The sequence below is a fragment of the Lygodium microphyllum genome, chromosome 3 (assembly GCF_053477565.2).
Source record: "Lygodium microphyllum isolate KBCC chromosome 3, Lygodium_microphyllum_v1.1.10, whole genome shotgun sequence".
Taxonomy (NCBI): Eukaryota; Viridiplantae; Streptophyta; class Polypodiopsida; order Schizaeales; family Lygodiaceae; genus Lygodium; species Lygodium microphyllum.
In genome coordinates, this window is record NC_141137.1 from 48,160,095 (window position 1) to 48,181,861 (window position 21,767).

General features: G+C 40.0%; 1 protein-coding gene across 4 annotated transcripts in view; it reads left to right on the forward strand.

Moving 5' to 3' along the window:
- The first annotated feature begins 12,371 nt into the window (after positions 1-12,371).
- LOC148038301 (enhancer of polycomb-like protein 1) overlaps positions 12,372-21,767 on the forward strand; it is a 52,224-nt gene continuing 42,828 nt past the window's right edge. The window contains exons 1-4 of one of the 4 annotated variants that reach the window (XM_087670397.1): positions 12,374-12,623; positions 12,756-13,636; positions 13,854-13,983; positions 14,159-14,261. In XM_087670397.1, the coding sequence (XP_087526523.1) occupies positions 13,499-13,636; positions 13,854-13,983; positions 14,159-14,261 (371 nt within the window). In that variant the 5' untranslated portion in view covers positions 12,374-12,623; positions 12,756-13,498. Of the gene's footprint in view, positions 13,637-13,853; positions 13,984-14,158; positions 14,262-21,767 lie in introns of all 4 variants that reach the window. The other 3 variants (XM_087670399.1, XM_087670405.1, XM_087670396.1) reach the window with 3 other exon arrangements.

The following is a 21,767-nucleotide window of genomic DNA, read 5'->3' on the forward strand; positions in this document are numbered from 1 at the left end:
TGGGATGTCGTGAAGGGTATCATAAGATACTTGAAGGGCACAGCAAATATATGTATTTGCTATGGCAGCTAGGATACAAGAGTTGTGGGATACACAAACTCTAATTATGCAAGAGATGCAGATAGTAGGAAGTCCACTTTTGGCTATGTATTCACCTATGCTAGAGGTGATGTCTCTTGGATGTCCAGGGTTCAGAAGTGTACGACTCTCTCTACCACTGAGGCCAAGTATGTTGTAGCCACTAAGGCTTGCAAGGAGGCCATATGGTTATTAGGTCATTTGATTCATGACCTTGGGATTGATACTATACCTACCATGCATTCAGATTCTATGTGTGCTATTGAGCTAGCTAAGAATCTAGTCTTCCATGCGAAGACAAAACACATTGAGGTGAGGTATCACTTTATATGTGAGGTCATGGAGGACAGGTCTATTGATCTTGTTAAGATCTTCATCAACAAAAATCATGCAGATATCCTCACCAAAAGCCTCACCTAATGAGCATTTTGCCTTCCTAAGGAGATTGATAGGCGTTGGATGAGATAATATTTTTCCTCATCCTATTGTACATGTGTACATTATACAATCTTTTCTTTTTTCTTTTCACTCCCCACTGGGGCAGGTTCGCCTTTAAGTGGGAGGTTGTTGGGGGTAAAGGCGCCTCCACTTAGCCACCCGTATATTACTACACTGAGAGTACCCGCTATTGCACATTGCAGGTGGCAGGCGCCCATCACCGTCACTTTATTCTTTATTCTTTTAGTGACAGTTTAAATAAAGGAAGGCCCGGTCACACATTGTGACTGTTGGAGTTCCCATTTTGCGTTTCTCTATTTCTTGCTCTTGCTCTCCCACCATAGCTTTTCCAAGCAAGCTTCTATTCTTCTCACCTTTCAATGATGACTAGAACATTACAATAGCCTAATAGTCAACAATATATACGCTACATCAGTCCTACTGCAACCATAATCGAATTTGAAACTTTTAATATTCCCTACAACATTTAACTTCCCTTTCTTGTTGTCTCTATTAAATCTTCGTATACCCTCCTAACGCTGATTAACCCTTCTTGAGTGCCCCAACCCTCACATATTTACAAGTAGAGGGTAGGCCTTCTTCCATTGCTTCAAGCCAAATCAAAAACAATAGCAAAATGGCTCCATCAACTCATTTAGTCTATGACTACATTTAATGAGGCGGGGAAAGACCTTGCAAGAAGAGTGTAATTGCTCAAATAACAATTTAAAAGTAAGGAGGTGGAGACAATGCAACTTTAGGGCATGGTAATTTACGAGAGGGGGGCAAGTCCAACTTCCTTGGACAAATAGTAAACCTATGAAGCTTAGATGGCCCAACTCCAAGATCAGGTTTAAAAATTTGTAGTAGTAAAGAGAGGCTAGAGAGATGGCCTACAAGATGATTGACAATCTCTCTAGGTCGATGGAGCATCAAGAGAGAATATTTGAAGCAACCAAGGGTTCTAACAACTAAACATGTTGAAAAACATCAAGGACAAACAACATATAACCATTGAACAGTTTTTTAAACTTGACCTTCCTATCGGTCTAAAGACTAGCTATAACAAACTAGTCATCAAATAAAAATCCAAAGACTTCACTAAAGACAACAAACTACTTAAAGCCACATACTTGAAGGAGTATGATGATTTGCACAAATATTGGCAAGAGCATATGAATCAAATGACATAGGCATTGTAGATGAGAACTTGAAACAAATAGTTGAGACATGTCTTCTCAATTGGGAAGGGCATTAATGCATATACAAAATATAGATGAAAATGATAGAGAAGTTTACAAATCAATTTCAAGAGATAGTGCACACACACTCAAGCTAACCCTCACATGCAAAAAGAGCTCGTGCCAAACAACTAAGAAAGAGAAATGTCACATCGAGATTAAACTTCAAAAGGAGGCATTGGACTTTTACACACTTTACCTTGTTTATTTCACGGTTATGTACTCATTGTCATTCTTATTCTTGTCGTTAACTTTAGTAATATATCATCTTGCTCTTGCATTGCTATTGTGATATATATTTTTTGGCATGTGACCAATGTTTCCAATGATGATTGATATTAGAACCTCTATTTCACACCTCTGCATAGGTGCAAGCAACGTTAGATTGTTGCACCATTTGAATTTTGCTCTCATAGAGCAACCTACAAAGTGAGTTGGGCAAAAATTATATAACCCTTGCAGCAATAATATGAACATGGATGGAAGAATTTAGGTATTCAATATGTTATGAATAAGGACAAACTCAATGAAACCAATTACTGCTATGATCCTACATGACGTGTTGTGTGTTAGTTGCCAAATGACAACAGAGTACTGCTACATGGATTGATAAGTGATGTCAATCACTTATAACACTACTACCTCTAAAGGCCTTGTGGAAGATGAGGCATGTCTTGCTATTGGTGATAATACGCCTAAAAATGCATAAGATGTATTTATTGGCCACTCGATAGCAATCTAGACAAAAATTTCATCAATTGCTTTCCAATCTAAAATGGAAGTTTAGAAAAAAATGGAAGTAAGTGATGCATGAAATTTACATTGAAGTGTCAATCATATATTGCTTTTTAAAAAAAATCAAGACAATGTAAAATGGATGCCAATTTTAAATAATTTCAATTCAAATCATTTATTAATGTAGAAACCTTATAAAAAATGCATCATCAATTCACCTCTTGCTAGATTCTTGTTAAAAAGTAGCTAATAATTATTAAACTAATAAATTCAATGTAGTAATTACTAGTCGCTAATACCTTAGGCCAACTAGATTCAAGTATGACTTAGGAGAGTTGGACAATATTATTATTCATAAGTGAGAGGCCACCACTCTTTGCAATCTAGCTTCAACATTGTCCAAGCAAATAGCTCTAAAAGCATATCAAATTTTTATCCAACATTTGTGGCTCCACCACCACTACTTCCTCTAACATATTGCTCCAATCATACCTAAAACTCTAGTGTTATGCTACTCTAATATAGTCCCTAGCCCTCCATGGTTGCTACTTTAATGGCACCAATATGGCCACTTAAATTTGACCATGTGAGCTAGTTAAACCCACCAACAAAAAGGTGCACCAATATAATTATCCATCACTCTTCAAACTTGCCTAGGCTTAGCATTGTGGATGTAAGATCATGAGACGACATACATTAATGTTTCCTAAAAGAAAACCCTCATTGATTGATATCAACCATCATTTTCAAGTAAAACATCTTAGTATAAAAGAAACCATAAATAGGAGAACTTCAAGTAAACGAGTTTGAGTGCTTGAATACATCGATTTTATTCATTCTCATCAAAAGAGACTAGGTTATTAAGGATCTGTGCACTATTCTTTATTGGCCACCTCTTCACCATAAAGTTTGTGAGGATAAGTTTTGTAACAATAATAATTTTAGTACATCTCCTTCCTGCCCAATTTACAATGAAAGGTGCAATAACTTTTGAGATAAATAAAGAAAACCAAATTAAAGAATTTGAAAATGCCATCACTATTCAAAAGAGCTCTTAGGATTACCCTTAGATAATCTCATGGATGCCTCTCCATGCAAGGGTGGGGCCTCCTAACTCTTCTCACCTTGGATAGTCATTTGCTAGGTTGACCCAATCCTCATGCAAGAGGGGAGCATGCATGCGTCGCATGCGCACACACGCACGCACGCATGCGCACACGCACATGCACATGCACGCATACGCGCGCACGCACACACGCACATGCATGCACGCACGCACGCACTCACACGCACACGCACACACACACACGCGCACGCGCGCGTGCGCGTGCACGGAGGGAGGGATAGAGAGATGACTGTGTGAATGTTTATCCCACTTCTATGTGGTGTTTATTTTGTTATTTCATACTTTTGACCTTTACAACACCCATAGACACCAATTGAGAGGTGCCATTCACCAAACAATAAGCATTTTAGTTCTTTAACTACAATTAACGCTCAGCTCATTAGCATCAAAAGTTGGCATTGGCACCCGTAAGTTATGAGCCATTGTTTTGGAAGGAGGAGTGTGTTGATTATGATAACCTTCCATTTGCATGATTTCATTGAGTTTGGGTAATCGCCATTTTGGTATCCACCAAGATGAGAGAAGTGGTTGAGATGTTATCTGACATGCCCACACTTTTTTGGTTCCATTTTCTAGTGGCCACATTAGGACGGTATGCAACTTTGGTATTTTGAATGTTGTACTTGTACATATTATCACCCATCTTCTTTAGAAATTCAAGAGATTAGTATATGTGAAGTCATACATTCGAATAGTTCGTGTTAATGAAGTAAGCCACGTGATACGTTTCATGGGTGGGAAAATTTGCCAAGATCACTTGCACCACATGAGAAAAATGGAAACTACATGCATGCTATCCCCATGTTCATGTTCGAGTAATTCCTTTCAATGTTATGTGACACCATGCATACAACGAGTTACATGATTCATTTTCATCAAAGGTTGTATGAATGATAATGTACATCATTCCATGATAGACAATAGCACAAAAAGACAAACACTAGTGTTATAGTGACCATACATGTAGTGTTGATTTGGGAAATTATTAGAAGAAGAATGTGTGGCACATCTTAAACATATCCCCACTAGGTATTTTACTCTTAGCCATTTGGACCCTATCCCTATCAGACCATACATGTTTGAGAAGAGGACTCCTCTATGTTCCAAAACCTCATGGTTTCCTCGTCCATTTTCCCTATATCACAAAATAAGGCTATCTACATTTTCATCGTTTTGTTTAGATTGGCAGCCTTGAACCATTGTTTAAGTTTTCTCCGTATATAGCCTTACACCCTGCATGTCCAAAGTAGATGCTTTACAAAATCTTGCTAAGTACAACATAGACTACAAAAAGGGTTTATGCTCCTCATCTTTCCAATTTTATCATTTGTTGGGAGCTTGCCCCCTACTACAATCTTCCAAAGTAGTAGGTTCAGCTGTCTACTTAGTGTGGTTCTCCATGTCCTGGCTAGCCTCCTCTTCCAAAGCCTAGGATCGGAGTGGGGAAAGCTATTTTTCCATTTGGCTTGGGTTTTTATGGCTATTTCCATCTTCTCCCCCTACAAGTCTCTTATGTTCTTCATCTTGTAGGTGGGTTTAACTTTCGCATTGCCCATAGTAACCCACACCTTTACAAAAAAGAAGGATTAGTGAAATCGCGGGCGCCGCGATCGCAGTTTGCAAACAATAAACAACACTTCGAACAGGGAGAAAAAGAATGAGTAATCTGAAAGATTTCTAACCAAGTGTCTTGGGGGTTTTACCTCCCCTTTCGGAGCCAATGGAACCATCAAATTTATGATTTGGGCATGAGATCACAAAAAATTCCAAGATCCCCTCCATAAAGAGCTCTTCTTCTTAGCCACCACAACCCCTCTTCTCTAATTCACTATAAAGAAGAGGCATGAGGAGGCACAAGAAAGCACAAGGAGACCTCGAGAGGCTACGAGAGAGAGGTACAAGGATACCCCTCCAAGAGCTAGAGAGAGAGAGAGAGAGAGAGGACCCCAAAAGGCTGCGAGGGAGAGAGTTTGCTCAATTCCCCCCATCTCGATCTTCGACTACGGTCTTCGACTAAGCCATCTTCTCTTACGCTCTCCCATCTCAAATTCATTCCTCCTTCTTTATCTCTCGAATCTACTTGCGAACGATGGCCCCCAAGCGAAGAATGTCACGTGCGGATGGCAATCCCACAATTAGCAACAAATATTCGAGCGAGGGTATCACTATCAATACAACTACGATACCAGATATAAGTAACACATTTCCATATTATTAGATGCTTGCTTTGATTCCTGCATGAGATACATTAGGTCCCGTACTATACCGCATGAGAATAGGCCATTGAAAGGGATAAATTCCATCTTTATAGTTGTAGGATGCATATTCAAGTGCAAGAGTTAAAACTATGAAAAAGAAAATTGCACTCATCCATGTATGGTAAACGCATCTACACCTAAGTGGCGGATGAAAATGTTATCATGTCTATTTTTGCATTGTTTGGAAAAATGCAATTGGTTTTGTTGGTTGATCTAACAACATCCTAAATGATTTTACATTCATTTGATTGTTGGATTGTCACTTGGATGATTATTCCAAATGCTTGTGATTGATGGTAAATTCATGGCAGGGGTTTGTGATGACAAATTGCCACGAGGATAAATGAACATTTTCTTGGAAGATGAAATTAGCGTTGACTGCCTTGAATGTGCTTGATTCTTAAATGAATTAATCAAGGAAAGGTTCTTTGCACGGGTGGATCATCTCCATGATCACACCGTAGATAAACTTGAAAAGGGCATTGCTCGATTCACAGACCGAAGGTCGAGTGGTGAAAAGGTCAACCACGGGAATGGTGTTTCACTCCTAGGCAGCTTGCGGGTAAGGTGGACACACCCCTTGCCAAGTTCAGAATGAAGTTGAAAATGTCTGTGACCCCAACATCTGTCGTGTTGGAAGATCCTATTCTAGATAAAGGATGGAAATTGTGGTGCCATGTGATTTGGACCCACTATTTCTGTAGGGCACAAGGGACATATAATTTCTCATATATGGGTAGGAGACAAAGATTAACTTGAAGATAAGTTTAGGAACTTATTTGAACATGTTTGTCAAAGGATTGCATGCTCTTTATTCGTGTCGATGCTATAAGTTATGCGAATGAACCCTATTTCCTAAAAGGCTTAATTAGGGAAGCTGATTTTAAATGTCACACATAATTGTGGTAGGACTTAATTAGATAACTAAAGAACACCTATTGATGGAAGCGGATGGGCGGAACCCCTGATAGGTCTGTCCTACGACAGGGTGGTCCCAGAGAACTGGGAGGCTTCTCACAAGGTTTTACCGACCCTTAGTAAGTGTTAGGATAGAATCCCGATTTATGTCGTTTTAGGGGACCGATGCCCTATGGGTAGAGAGGTTGAGCGTCACATCCCTCTCGTTTCCCATTATCTTTGAACTAAGTGCGGCATGGATTTGCTTTAGCTTGGGTATCTCTGCGTAAAGTAAGATGTCCAAGACCCAACATTAGAGTGTTGTCGGGAGACCTTGACCACTAGGAATCCGAATTTCAAGTCGATCCCAATGGGTTCGGTCGCAAACATTCCGTTGCGAGGTGGACTCGAGAAACCCTAGGCAACAAACCCCATAACATTCCATGGGAGTGACAAGTGGCATCACTTAGATTCATCTCTTGATGGACCGCTAAAAACATGACTGGACATCCGATAGGGCACGTTACATTATGCCTTTTGTAGAATCCACTAAAACTCAAATAAATTGTTCAATGTGATATTGATTGTAATTTAAATCATGCACCCTATCATAATTGATGTCATTTTGATCAAGATCCTATTTGAAAGCTCTATACATGATCCTTTTGAATTTGAGTAGAATAATACATTGCTATCTTTGAGTAGATCTTGGATATTTAGAAGCTATATGCATGAAACATCTTAAACTCCAAGGAGAGCATCATGTATTCACTTCTCTTATCATATGCCCTATGAAAAGAATAGCTTATATTTTATATGCATTACCAAAATTATTTTCTAATAATTCTCAATAAACATTTGGAACAATAAGATGGAGCTGGATAGAGAAGATTCAAAATAGTTGTAACATTTGCTTGTTACCACAAGATCTCCCAAGTCAATTGATAGGGGGTGGCTTCAAGCCCATTTCAAATGACTATTAATCAAGTGGTATAATTCATTATTTGCACATGGAACTTTTCCTTGCATGTTGACTACGTGAGTCAAGGGCCACTTTAAATCTTTCTTACATTTACAAAACACTTTTTTTAAAAAACCAAAAACCTTCCTCCATGTAAATTTGTTTTTCAAAACCAAATTTTGTGCATGTGCACATCATAAGGTAAAACTATTGATCACCGAAGGTATGTGTCCAAATTGTATATAATGGCTATCCTTTTTGAGAATTTCACACATTTCCACTCTACTTGTTGTCTCACCACTTTGTGTGATAAAACACTTTTCATCACCATATGGGCATGCAACTATTTAGACAACTTTTTTTTAAAGACGTGGCAAACTATACGACTTAAAAGAAGATTACACTGAAGTACAAGTGCTCAAGAGTCTAGTTAGAGCTATCTATGGACTAGAAACCACTTTTATATAAAAGCCTCTCAGGGTGGTCTCGGGAGGATGAGGGATAGAAGCAATGGAGGAACATAGCTCCAATGAGAGCGGCCATCTTGTAATGTAAAAAACATGCCACCCCAAGTGTGAGTGAATTGCTACTATTGAAGCTACTACCGTTGGGTGCTAAGAGTCATCATATAGTTGCTCCTAATGGCCACAAAGTGAATGGATGATAGACGACTAGAGCTCTACTATAGTAGCATGCACCATAAAGCTGTCACCATTGAAAATCATCCAACAACATGCATTTCGCATGTGCCAACCTACGAGGCTCCCAATGATCTCCCAAACTTCTAATTGTGGCACTATATCCTCCAGTTCTAGCAACTAAACAAAGCCACCAAGCCTACTATTACACATGAACCCACCTCAAATATGAAGATCATATCATGCACCTCTACCTTGTATAGTGAATGGTGGCCTCAGCTAATCAATTGCCAATGCAAGCCCCCCTAAGAGATGCATCCTAGGCTAGGTGCAACTCGATAGAGTAGGTGACAGGCTACTCTCCACTTCAAATATGTTATCTCGTATGATATTAGGTGATGCTTTGGAGTTTCCAAGTGCTATTATGGGTAGTGCTTGTAGCCTCCATCCTACCGCATTTGGGCCAATAAACTCCCAAGTGCTAGAACCTTATGTGCTACAAGCCATATGAAGTAGAATACTCTCCTCGGTTGCCAATGATCCCATAGGTGTCACCAAAAGGTCGAATGAAAAGCATTCGTGGTGCTATGCTTTGCCCGACGTTTGTCGCATGAAAGGGGCCAATCCATGTCAACTTGCAATAACATGGCCTTGCTAACTGTGGATCCAATTCCCTCGTCTTCCCTTGGAGGCATATGACTCTAATCCTCCCTAAATGGAGGTTGGGGAAGTCAATACAACTATTTAGGAAACTTAGGACCATTTCCCAATTATTTCATATACAAGTTGGCAATTACAATGAATTTCCATGTATTCCATTCAAATGCAATTATTGTATGTAGGTATCTAGCATCTTAGAAGCCTCTTCTGATCATTTCATAAATAAGCTGGCAATTTGGTTGAATTTCCATGCATTCCATTCAAACACCATAACTAAGAACTTGTTTCTACCACTAAGGGTGCCCAACCAATCGGAGCAATGGTTGGGGAACCACAAAAAACTTGTTTGCATGGTTGAACATGGTTTCCTATGTTGCAAACGATATTTAAAATATGGTTTTAGCAACTAGAAAGTCATGCAACATATGAATAATAAAGTTTCAAATAATCTCTTGTTCGTGAGCTAGTTGCAAATGATTGTTGACCATACCCTCATCCACAGTTCATTGTAGTTTTGGATTTGAAAGAAATGCAAATCAAAAGATCATGAGAACCCAATAATTTTGCCACCAGTACCGACACCTATTCAATCTAGATGCTTGTGGGAAAGATTTATAAATATTGTATGCACAAATTGGTGGGTTGCAAAATTTTGAGACCTTCTCTATGGCTTCGAGATGGCGTTTTGGGTTGGGGGTACTCCCCCACCCTAGCACTCCCCTTCACAGCAATCCTTGGAGCGGATGTCTCTGCCTCTGTGTCGGTGACTTTCTTTCTTGTGGGCAGTGTTGTAGCGCCCTCCGTTTTAAGTGTGACCTTGGCCTCTATCCTCTTCTTCCTTCGCCTACTATGGCTCTTTTTCCCTATCGAACATGCATCTAGATTGTTGGGTCCACGCAGTGATATGCCGACCTACTTTGTCTATGCCCGAGTCATGACATGTAATGGGATAGTTATGTCCTCTCCGTCAAATGTCTCAACTCCAAACAACCCCAATGGTATTGATGGCTTGTTCGTTGCACTAGAGGGTGGCTTTTGTCTAGGACATTCGGTAAACAAGTGAGTGATTCCACATTTTGGGCACCTAAGATCGGCCTTTTCTACATTAGCTTGCTTTCGTTCCAAGCAGCGTGAGGAGATGTGTCTTGGGGTGACTGCAAATCCAACAAGGAATTGGTTGTAATCTCTCTAAATATGTAAGCAATTGTATGGATTGTTCATTTGCACTACAGAGGAGGCTGATTTGAACAAATTCTCGCAACATCATGAGTCATCATGAACATGGGTACCTTGCATTAGAAAAGTATGTTGAGATAGAGAAACTCCAATAATTACATAAAGGAAAGGAAGGGCAGTGGAGAGCTCTCATACTTTTGCACGAGTACTTCGTGGTCCAACTTGAAATTCATGTGATAAATACATATAAGTCATTGATCCAAATAGTTACATAGAGCTTAACCATGGACATGAACATGTCCAATTCCTAAGAAGGGTTAAGACATATAAACTCCTTGACACCCAAAGCTTGGAAAAAGTAGGCATACCTCCTTAAAAGAATGGGATGATAAAAGAGAAGGTTAGTTCAAGTTCTCCTAGCCGTGGTTACTCAATGTCAATAGATGGATAATATATAGACCTTTACATGTTTATGCATATCAAATTTAAAAGGAAAAAGTGAACACACAATGAATTATATTAATGTAGAGAATATATATTTACAACACCATAACTAACTAAACCTTGGCAAAACTATTACAAGCCACCTTATAAGGCTAACCTAACCCTCTAAGAATCCTAACCATCACTTTGACCTCAACTAGGACTCTTTCTATGTATTCTCTTGTTCCTAATGTACCAGACCTTCTTCATGATAACAACCCTTATGATTGAGTAGATCTTCCATGGAGACTTAGGTTTTCCTCCACAATCTCCCAATATGCTTGCTTGCATTTGATGACATAACGAAAGCTCGCTTGAAACATTGGATTCTCAAACTTAGTCCATAGTTCTTTGACTAAGGAGCACCCCTAGACCAAGTGAGATACGACTTTGCTATTTTTTCCATTGAAGGGAAATGTTTATTTCGTCTATAGAACCTCTTCACATTGTCTTTCGTGGGCAATTTTTGAAAAAGTATTTGACATAGCAATAGATTAAGCTTGCTCCATGGGGTTGTTCACACCCTCATGCTCTTGTGTGCCCATACCGAGTCATTGGGAACTGGTTTGCCCCATTGACATTGTAACTTATTTAGCAGCTTATTGCCAAATTGCTCAAAGTTGCTCAAAGTTGCTTCTCTTCTTGACTGGCACTAGGTTACATTTCCCAAACCCAAATCAATTAGTGCAATGTCACACTTTTTGATGAAGGAAGACACTCATCTACCTTTCTTCTTCCCAAACATAACTTGCATCCATTATAGTTCACACCACATGAGGTTGAACTCCCTATGCACATGCTCCCATGGCTTATAGTTAAGGGTCCCATGATCCCATAGGTTTTGTCATCTCAGTTACACCTTCGGCTGCAATTTGGGTAGTGAACATTGGAGAAGTTGCAATAGGGATGAAGTTGTCCACAAAAGCATAGTGTTGTAGCCACATCAATTGGTGAAGTGATGAATCACCTCTATTGAAGCCCTCCCAAGTGGCTCGATCAATTATCTTGCACCATGACATCATTATTGCATGTACCACAATTGAGTGTGTTGAACAATTAAGAACATCTAGGAAATCAATAGCTTGTCCTTCCATTGCATCTCAAAATTAAGCTTCTTCTTTAGCAATGGGCTTCTCAAGACCAAAGTTGTCACTTGTCTTGTAGGGCATGACTTGCTCCTAGCTTATAACCACCCATTGCTTTACTCCATAAGTAGTTTCTAAATAGTGCACCTCCACCTTGCCCCAAGCCGATTTTGAAAAGGGAAAGATGGAGTCAACTTTTATGCATATTAACTTGGTAGAGACATTGGTCTCTAGGCAACCAAATGCTCTTGTATTAGCTCTAAGTTCTCCCAACCATGGTTTCCCAATGTCTATAGATGGATAAGATATAGGCCTATACATGTTTATGCATGTCGACCAGGTAGTGACATTTCGCTCTAGGCAACCAAAAAAGCATTGTATTGACATGTTGGGGGCTGTAGGCAACTCTTGCAAAAATACGTAGGATGAAGGCTACGCTGTACGCTACGCTACTAATCCAAAGTAACCGTTAAAAGATTTCAAAACTCACTCATCTTCACCCTGTGCGTGTTTTCCTTAATACATACGGCGCACCGTATACACATACGGTCCCGCGTATGTACTGTACGCGTTCTCTCTCTCTCTTCTCTGCATGCTTGCATGCAAGTTTGACTGTGCTTCTCTCTCCCCCCTGCCCCCCTGCCCTTCTCTTCCTCTCTCTTCTGCTCTTCGGCAAAATCCTCGACCCCGCTATCAGCGTCCCTCGCCATAGGCGCGTCCTGCTGGAGCTTGTTCCTGCGTCTTCCGTAGTTCCCGGATCTGCCCATCCATCGCCATCCCCCACAGTTTCATGTGCGTTTTGCCCCCCCCCTTTTGCTGAGTGCCCCTCCCGTCGAAAGCATTTAGGGTTAGCAGACCTTTCCCCGCCCCATCGCACTCCTTTATCCTCTTCCTGCTCCTTTTTTCTTTTTTGCCCTAACTGAGCCACTTTCGTCGGCCTAGTTCTCCTCTGTGTAATTAGGGTTTTTTCTGTAATTAGGGTTTCGCAGGGTTTATCGACGCCATTGTTGGACTCGTGTGCCGGGCTTCTTTTGCCGAAGAGGAGCCTAAAGGAGTAATTAGGGTCCTTTTTGAGGCGCTGCTATCGAGTCTCTCCAGCTCTGTAATTTATTAGGGTTTTGCGAGCTCCTCGCCCATTGCACTCTTTACTCTTCAATTGTGAAGAGGGTCCGGTTCCGTGAGAACGTAGAGGCTTCCCGTCGAACTAGAGAGGAAATAATCTCCTGCCGCATTTCCTGACTAGGGTTTGGAGTACCTTAATATTGCGTTTTGGCCATTTCACAGGCACACTAAGCTGGAAAAACTCTACAGGCGCATATCAGTCTCCAAACTCTTGGATTTTTTTCGGATGTCTGTGCAATGGTAAAACCATGGAGTTGTAATTGGTGACTATGGTCACTCCTTTGCGGGCAGTCACAAGGCAATGATCACTGAAGGCACAACTGTATGAAGTCGAATTCAGCTGTCAGCTGCCACATTTTGCTAGCCAATGCCCGACTTGACAAAGACAATGAATGAACAAACTCTCTGATGAGAGAAGATGTCATAGCGGGAATGTAGCTGTTATGGTCGTGCTGCAGCTCAGGAGGAATCCAAATTAGCAAGGAAATGAGGATTAGGACACATGTTATTCATCTTGTGCGTGTACCACGGTATGAAATCAGGAACTTGTAAGCACAGGTGCTCTGGGATGCGCCCTGTCCAGAAGGGTGATGAGAGGACATGAATAGGCCATTTAGGCCCCGGCCCCTAGACATCCACAAAAAGCTTCCAATTGTCAAGTCTATAAAGGATTTAGACAGCGATGAAGGTGCAAGGTCCTTCCTGCATGGCAATGCCATTAATTTGGATGTCGAGCCGGTAAGAGCTTTGTATGGTTGAATTGAATCATCATAATATGTTCAATCGATTGGTGTAGCTTAATGACCGCCTCATTTAAATTTAGCCTGGATGCAGTAATGCAGAGTGTAATTTGAGGAAATCATCATAACATGTCCAATTGATCAGTGTAGCTTAAGGACTGCTTCATTTAAATTTAGCCTGAATGCAGAGTGTAATTTGAGGAAATCTGATTCAGGTACAGACACCTGCACCAAAGCGGACAGCTGGAGAGATTCCTACGCCACAATATATTGTTGTGGAGTCATATGAGAGAGATTATTTACGCACTTTCTCCCAGCCTTCTTCTTATGTGCGTGGGCGGGGATGTATGCTCTCTCAGGCTATCTTGGCTTTGTACCATTTTTGTTTTTTGACAGTAGCTGAATTCTTACTTGAACAAACTATTGTTTTGATAAAAAGGAGCATTGTTATTGTTATTACTTCTTATTTTGATTGATACAAAGGAGAGTCGTATTAATATTATTCTATTTTCTTGTACAGCAAGAAGTGAGGCTACGGAATTTGTGGAATATGATATTGATAACGAAGATGAAGATTGGTTGCAACAATTCAACAATGAGAGAAAACTCTTGTCACCTGAAAGGTATGTCATTATTCAACCTTGTTAGTGTTAAAGATGGAATGCTTACAATACTATGTCTTAACTTTTATAAAACATATGGTATGGTTTCCATTGGAAAGTGCACACTTGTGTTATATGTGAGCTTTTTACTCCTCAAGGGGAGATTTTCGCTTTCTATATTAAAGAAGCCATGTTTGGTGTTCCAAATGTCATTTTTCTAGATCACATGAGTACATTTGATATTAGTTATTGTTTTTGACACCCCTCAGGGAAGCTCACTTGTTGTTGTATGTGCACTTATCCATTATCGTTTTACTAATCTCGTGTGAACAGTGCAATGCTATAGTAGCGTGTTGCATTAATTCACAAGGTCTAGTTTTTGAGTTGTTTGCTATTTTCAATTATTATGCAATTTGTTTAGAATTTATTGTCATGCAAATGGGATTCTCATTTTTTGTTGTGCTTATGTTTGTCGTATCTAGATTTTATGCATTGGAAAAAAACTAGCAAAGCTCTTAAAGGATATAGAGAATAATTTCTAGTTTCTTCCATTTTGCTTTGTGTTGTGGATTTTTGGAGGTTAGGATGATGATGGTTTACATAGGGTATGATTTTTGAACTACTCTTGCTTTCCATGTTAACATTCACTTGCAACACACAAAGCCCCCTGCTTTTTTTTTTTGGGATCAATGTGGTGCTCCTTTGATTGTTTTGAGGCTAGCCAATTCAAGGTCTAGATGGGACGTCCCCATGTTGTGATTTCTAGGTAAAGTGATTGGATTAGAAAGGGACTGGAGTCATTGTAATGTATTATGCTTAGTAGACAAATTTTCTTTTTAATACTAGGCTGTAAGGGTGGTTTCTAACTATCCTTTGGGCGTCATATGAATGGCTTTCTGGCTATGATTACTTCAATGCCATGTTTTGGTGCTTCTAGCTTGCTCAAGAGAACCAATATGTCTAGGGCAAGAAGTCCTTAGGTTTTTATCTCTAGGTGTAACAATAAGTTGAGCCTTAATGTGTTTGCTACGTGTGAAATGGATAGTTAATGATTGTAATGTGCTTGTAAGCTTTTTTAGAGGGGCCAAGCAACAATGGATTGGTCCTTAGTGTCTTTGCTACATGTCAAATTGCTACATGTCAAATGGATGATTACAATGCGCTCATAAGTTCTTTGAGAGAGGTGAAGTATATAATGGACTTGGATTTTTTCCATAAACTACAAGTTTTATAGATAAGGTGAAGGTTGGGGATAGGTGGCCTCTACTCGATGGATGTGGTGAAACATGGTGGACATGGAGTTGGGTTGTAGGTAAGGTAGGTTGGGTGCACGCATGTTTGGAAGAGACATGAGTTTACTCTCTATTGTTTGCTTGTGCATTGCACATGTCGCATCCATATGAATCTTGTCATCATGTATGCTTACTAGACTATTTGTCTTTTCAATATCTTTGTGATAAGGGTGGTTGGCGTTATATGAATGCCTTTCTTGCTATGATAATTGTACATGTGAAGCACTACAATGCTATGTATTGGTGCTTCTAGCTTGTTCAAGAGAATCGATATGTCTAGGGTAAGATGTCCTTAGGTTTTGATCTCTAGGTGATGCAACAATTAGTTGGGCCTTAATGTGTTTGTTGCATGTGAAATGGATAGTTGACGACTGTAAGGTGCTTGTAAGCTCTTTTAGAGGGGGCCTCTACTCGGTAGATGTGGTGAAAGTGTTGGGCTACATGGTGGGCAAGGGTTTGGGTTGTGGGTAAGGTAGACTGGGTGTGCACATGTTTGGAAGAGAGAAGAGTTTACCCTATATTGTTCGCTTGTGCATTGCTTGTATGTCTCGTCCATAGAATCTTGTCAGACAAGATTCACGTTGGATGGACAAGTTCTCTTCAAGTTATTTTCCACACTCTTTGCATGCACACTCTTCTTGTCTAGATAAGTGGTTCTTAAGGAACCTTAATTGATGCTAGGTAGGAATGTTAAATAGCATGTGTCGTGTGGTAGTTGTTGCCATCTGGATTGTAGATGGTTGTTCTAACTATCAATTGGGGCCTTGTAAGGGTGCCTTGTAAGGGTTTTTCCATTTGCCATTGTGAACTCATTGCCTTTGTCATTCTCTCCTCGATCTCTTTAGCAGACTCATTGAATGGTTTTGAGATTATGGTTTGTGTCCTTGGATCCTATATACACGAAGTATTGGAGTTTGGGGTTGGAAATATATATAGCTTGTAAGTTGGTCTCGTTAGGCAAATGTGGCGAGAGTGCTAGGTAGTACATGGATTCGTGGGTAAGTCCATCAACTTTAGCTAGTGGTGAGTGGGCTGTTATAACAGCAAATGATTTTCTTTTGGCAATTGATAGCTTCATCAAATTGTAGGTTGTTAACTAGACAGTAAGGCCCTAAAAAGGGCCACCTCCTTTGCCATCATTATATCAGGAAGCCTCTTTGCCATCATTAAATCATCAAGCCCCTTTGCCATCATTAAATCATCAAGCTTTATTAGGTCTTTTCTTCTTGTTTATCAAAACTTATTATTCTTTGAGTTATCTTTTAGAATGAGAGAGAAAGAGTAAAGAGGTTGGGATGTTCTATGTGGTTACTCATATTATCTTTGAATATGTAATGTTGCTATTTGTGTTTGATTTACTTTGTTTTTTGGTGATGCATTGGCTAAGACTTGTGCTATTGTTTGTGGTTTATGTTCAAGTTGTTTGCAGATACTATTCTAGCCATTGGTTTTGTTGCTATTCGGATCCAATTGTGGTGTTGTTTTTGGAGACTTATTGTTGTTAATGCTATTGTTAGAGTTCAGTCCACTTTGGAGATGGAGCTATATCTCTTACCTCTTTATGGGGGAAGGGAGTAGACTCTCGAATGAAATCCACATGGATAATAGGATGATGACCTTGAGAAACCCTAACAAGGAAGTATAAGTGAGCTTGGACGAGATGATGCATCTCATCTTTTTATAGGTCTTTGGTTAATCGAACTCGATTTTCCATCTCTATTGCTCACATGACTTATATTTCGTAACTTGTTTGAGATTGTTGGGAATTGCTATTTTAGAGTGATTGACCATTATGGTAGTGAGTATGGCTTTCATGACTGAAAAAGAAGTTACTATTGGAGATTCATGACAGACTGAGAAGCTATCAATTGGAGATCCAATCTATTTGTCTAGGTAGGGATTGACTTGGTTAAGATGTATATTTTGAGATCTTGTTTAGACTTGGAGGCACTTGAAATCATTATTATTTGTCTATTTCTAATATGGTTGATGCTTCTTAGGTAGTGATGATATAGGAGGTAACATAGTGTCGACAAGTTAGATTTTTGATTCTCATAGGAGTAGAGTTAATAGAAACGATTGGCTCTTATAAAAAAATGCGAAAACTTTGTTTCTTGAGAGTCCACCACCCACCATTTTTGTTTCCTTTTGCTATTTAGTAGTTTTCATTGAGAATGTCATACCTCGCTTTTATCCTTTGTGCTTGGTTAGCTTTTTTTTTCACCAAGTTTTTTCTAGTATTTATTTGAAATTAGATTTTTTATTCTTTGAATATTTGCATTTTATGGATTTACCTTTTGTTAGGTGTTTCCATCTCTTGGATCGAGGTTGCTTCTGCTTTCTACAAGTATATGCGTTGTTGTTGTTTTCATTGTCAGGTGTTTCCATCTCTTGGATCGAGGTTGCTACTGCTTTCTACAAGTATATGCGTTGTTGCTGTTGTTTTCGTTGCATTTAATTATGCATGGGAGCAATTGACATGCTTTGCTACTGCTTTTTCTCGAGACTAAAGGTAAGGGCATGATACCAACCATAACTTTCTGTTAAATGCAAGGATGGATGATGTACTCGTGGTTGGATGTGCCTACAAGTTATACTTGCGTACATCGCTAACATTGACAATCATGGCTATATAGGCTCATATGTAAAGTGCATTTCCTTTTTGAGGTGGCATACATTCAATGTTGGCCAAGTCATATTTTTGGCATTTCTTGATGTTGGTCGATCTGGTTGTTTGATTGTGTTATTTTAGTCTATCTATAGACTCTCTCTCCTTTTTGTCACATTCATTCATATGAGCACACTCCATTTGTTGGAGAGATGGAGATTAGAAGCACTCTACTGATCGTCCATAGCCCATGCTGCTGCATACATTTTCGTTCTTTGGTATATGGATTCCATTTCTTGAACTATCTTTAAGCTTATGTGAAACTAGCCTTCCTCCTTGGATAGGATGGTAAATAATCTAATTAAGTACTAATTATAGCAAGCATATAATTCACATAAACAAAAAATGCATACTTTACCACTTTAATCTTGGATATTGGGTATCATGTTGGCCCCAAAATTGACGCCCCTTGCGGTATTTCTGTATCTTAGTTCGCAAATAGGAGTATAAGTGAGATACTCTCATCTTCTCCTCTAATCCAAGTGCCTCTTTCCGTTAAAATTGACCAACAAGTCTCCAAATCAATATGTCCCTTTGTTTGCTTGGGGATTGGCCTTGACCTTGCTCTTTGAAAGACAAATTCAGCCCCAAATTTGATATTGGTGGGTTGGTTGGTCTCTTGAATCTTCTTGATATTCTTCAATTTCAGTTGTTGGAATTCAAGCTCTAGGTTCTTAATTTTGAGCATGCATCCCAAAGCAGTTGTTCAAACCCTAATTTTTACTTCAGCAGAGATTGCTTGAGACCCCTTTCTTTGATAGCTCAAATTGCTGGAAAATGTTGAGATAACTTGAGAGATGGTTGGGGGATGAGAGAGAATGCTGTAGAGAGAAAATTTAGAGTTTCATAGCGAAAAATGTTGAGAAGCTGTTGCTGCTCTACTCAAAGAGCCATGAAAGCTGTCACCTATAGCTTAGGATTACATGAAAAACCAGAAGGACCTTGGGCTACTATCACGTGCTCACGGAGGGCTCCAAACTACTATTACATACTGTAGGATTGATCCCTGTGGTTGTGAATCACATCAGTAGCTTGTCCTTGCGCTCTAACAGTTTTCTTCTTTTTCACTTTATATGCTATTATCTAGACTAGGACCTTGGGCTAATGTCACCTACTCGTGGATGGCTTCAAATTACTATCACATGTTGTAGGATTGATCCTTGTAGCTGTGAATCACATCAGTAGTCTCTCCTTGCTCTCTAATAGTCTCCTCTCTCACAATGGTTGAAATAGATTCCACTAGTCTCTAAAAACGTTTTTTCCACTTGTATGGGCAAGTTTTGCCGATTGGCAGGCTTCTAATCCAAATTTTCATTATTATCTTGTTTATTAAATTATTTTTTAGAATATTAATTTTGAAAATTAAGTTAATAATTATTCTCTTTAAAAAATTAATTTCACTAAGCAATAATTAAATTGGCTAGGCTGATTTGTCTTTCAAGTATCCTCAAGTAGTTATTAGTCCTTAGATCGACATTAATTAATTAATTAATTAATGCTTAGTCTCTAATGTCACCACCAACATTAGTGGCCAATAAATTGGTCTAGGCCAAAATTCGACAGCAAGTACCGTCTATTACTTGTCAAGCATAACACTTATTACAACTCTTCTTTGGCACCAAGTGATATCTTGAGGTCTTAGGTCCCACACTGTGAAATAATTGACTTGCACCTCCTCATATGTGCAAAGTCACATTAGTACATTTGTATCCAAGACTCCTTGATCAACCATGCATATGTGATTAATACAGGCTTGCCTCACTTGCATCATGCCATGATAGGTAAAAGACATACATTGTGCCATGACATGTAAAAGACATATAGACATGGATGCCATCGTGCAAAGAGAGATGGTATTTGGGTCTTTGCCTTGATATTGCACCTTGAAGCTAAGCGAATGATGAAAAATGGCACCACTCCCATGTCAGTCAAGGATTAAACATGCCACCTTTCTTGATGATTTTTAATGAGAGCTTTTTCCATTTGGACTTGAGGACTTTCACACAAAGGTGCTAATTGGGGCCCAATGGCTCGACCCTAAGCGCAAGACGATGTAGATGTCAAGGGGGTGATGCGAGTGAGCCTTAGTGGGTCTTGTGCAAGTTCTCTTGGTATGTGGATTACGTGAAGATATGCTAGGTTTGTACTGAGGAAACATAGCATGTATGACCAAGATTGAAACACAAAGACTTCGATAGTGATAAGAAATACTCAAACCCTAAATGCAAAACTCAAAACTCAAAACTCAACATAGAGACAAACGTAGAGAGAAGAAACATAGAAGTCAATGAGTGCTGTAAATGAGGGTAAGAGTGCATAGAATGCCCATAGGCAGAGCAATGGAGTGTTGGAGAGTGACATCCATTGGAAACGGATCCCAAGTGCTGTGTCCACGAGTTGGAGTGCAGAAGACAAGGAAAACGCCAAAGGTTGATCACCAAGTAGTCAGAAGATAGAGGCAACAGCAAGGAGGATGCTTGGAGTAGAGGGTGGCAGCGGGAAGCTGTAAATGCAGCAATAGATCTGTGACTTGGAGGAGGAAGACCACAACTAGTTGTCGCTTGCAAAGGGGAGGGCCAAATGCAAGCTCTAGAAGGTTGCTTAGAGGAGCGGAGGGCTGCCATTGATATGTGGGATTGTAGAATGCCCATAGGTTGAGCAATGGAGTGTTTGAGAGTGGCATCCATTGGAAACGGATCCCAAGTGCTGTGTCCACGATTTGGAGTGCAGAAGACAAGGAAAACACCAAAGGTTGATCACCAAGTAGTCAGAAGATAGAGGCAACAGCAAGGAGGATGCTTGGAGTAGAGGGTGGCAGCGGGAAGCTGTAAATGCAGCAATAGATCTTTGACTTGGAGGAGGAAGACCACAACTAGTTGTCGCTTGCAAAGGGGAGGGCCAAATGCAAGCTCTAGAAGGTTGCTTAGAGGAGCGGAGGGCTGCCATTTGATATGTGGGATTGTAGAATGCCCATAGGTAGAGCAATGGAGTGTTGGAGAGTGACATCCATTGGAAACGGATCCCAAGTGCTGTGTCCACGATTTGGAGTGCAGAAGACAAGGAAAAAAATCAAAGGTTGATCACCAAGTAGTCAGAAGATAGAGGCAACAGCAAGGAGGATGTTTGGAGTAGAGGTGGCAGCGGGAAGCTGTAAATGCAGCAATAGATCACAAATAGTTGAAGGAGGAAGACCACAGTTAGTGTTCGCTTGCAAAGGGGAGGGCCAAATGCAAGCTCTAGAAGGTCACTTGAGCGGAGGGCTGCCATTTGATATGTGGGATTGTAGAGTCTAAACACAAGCAGTAGGAGGGGCTGGTGATGATGGGGATGCTGAACGCAACCAAGTGTGGGTGCGAGACAGTGGGCGGCAGCAATGGATGAAGATGCCATGCACTGGAGGAGCTGTTAAAGGAGTGGCAGTAGTCGCGAAGGGTAGACTGCCACATGGGTGAAGGCTGATGGCTGAAATTTGCACAAAAAGAATGAGGCTGAATGGTTGGTACCTTGTCTATTTATAGTTGTTCAAGGGTGCAACAAAAATATAGGGTTTTGGGGACCACTGAAACT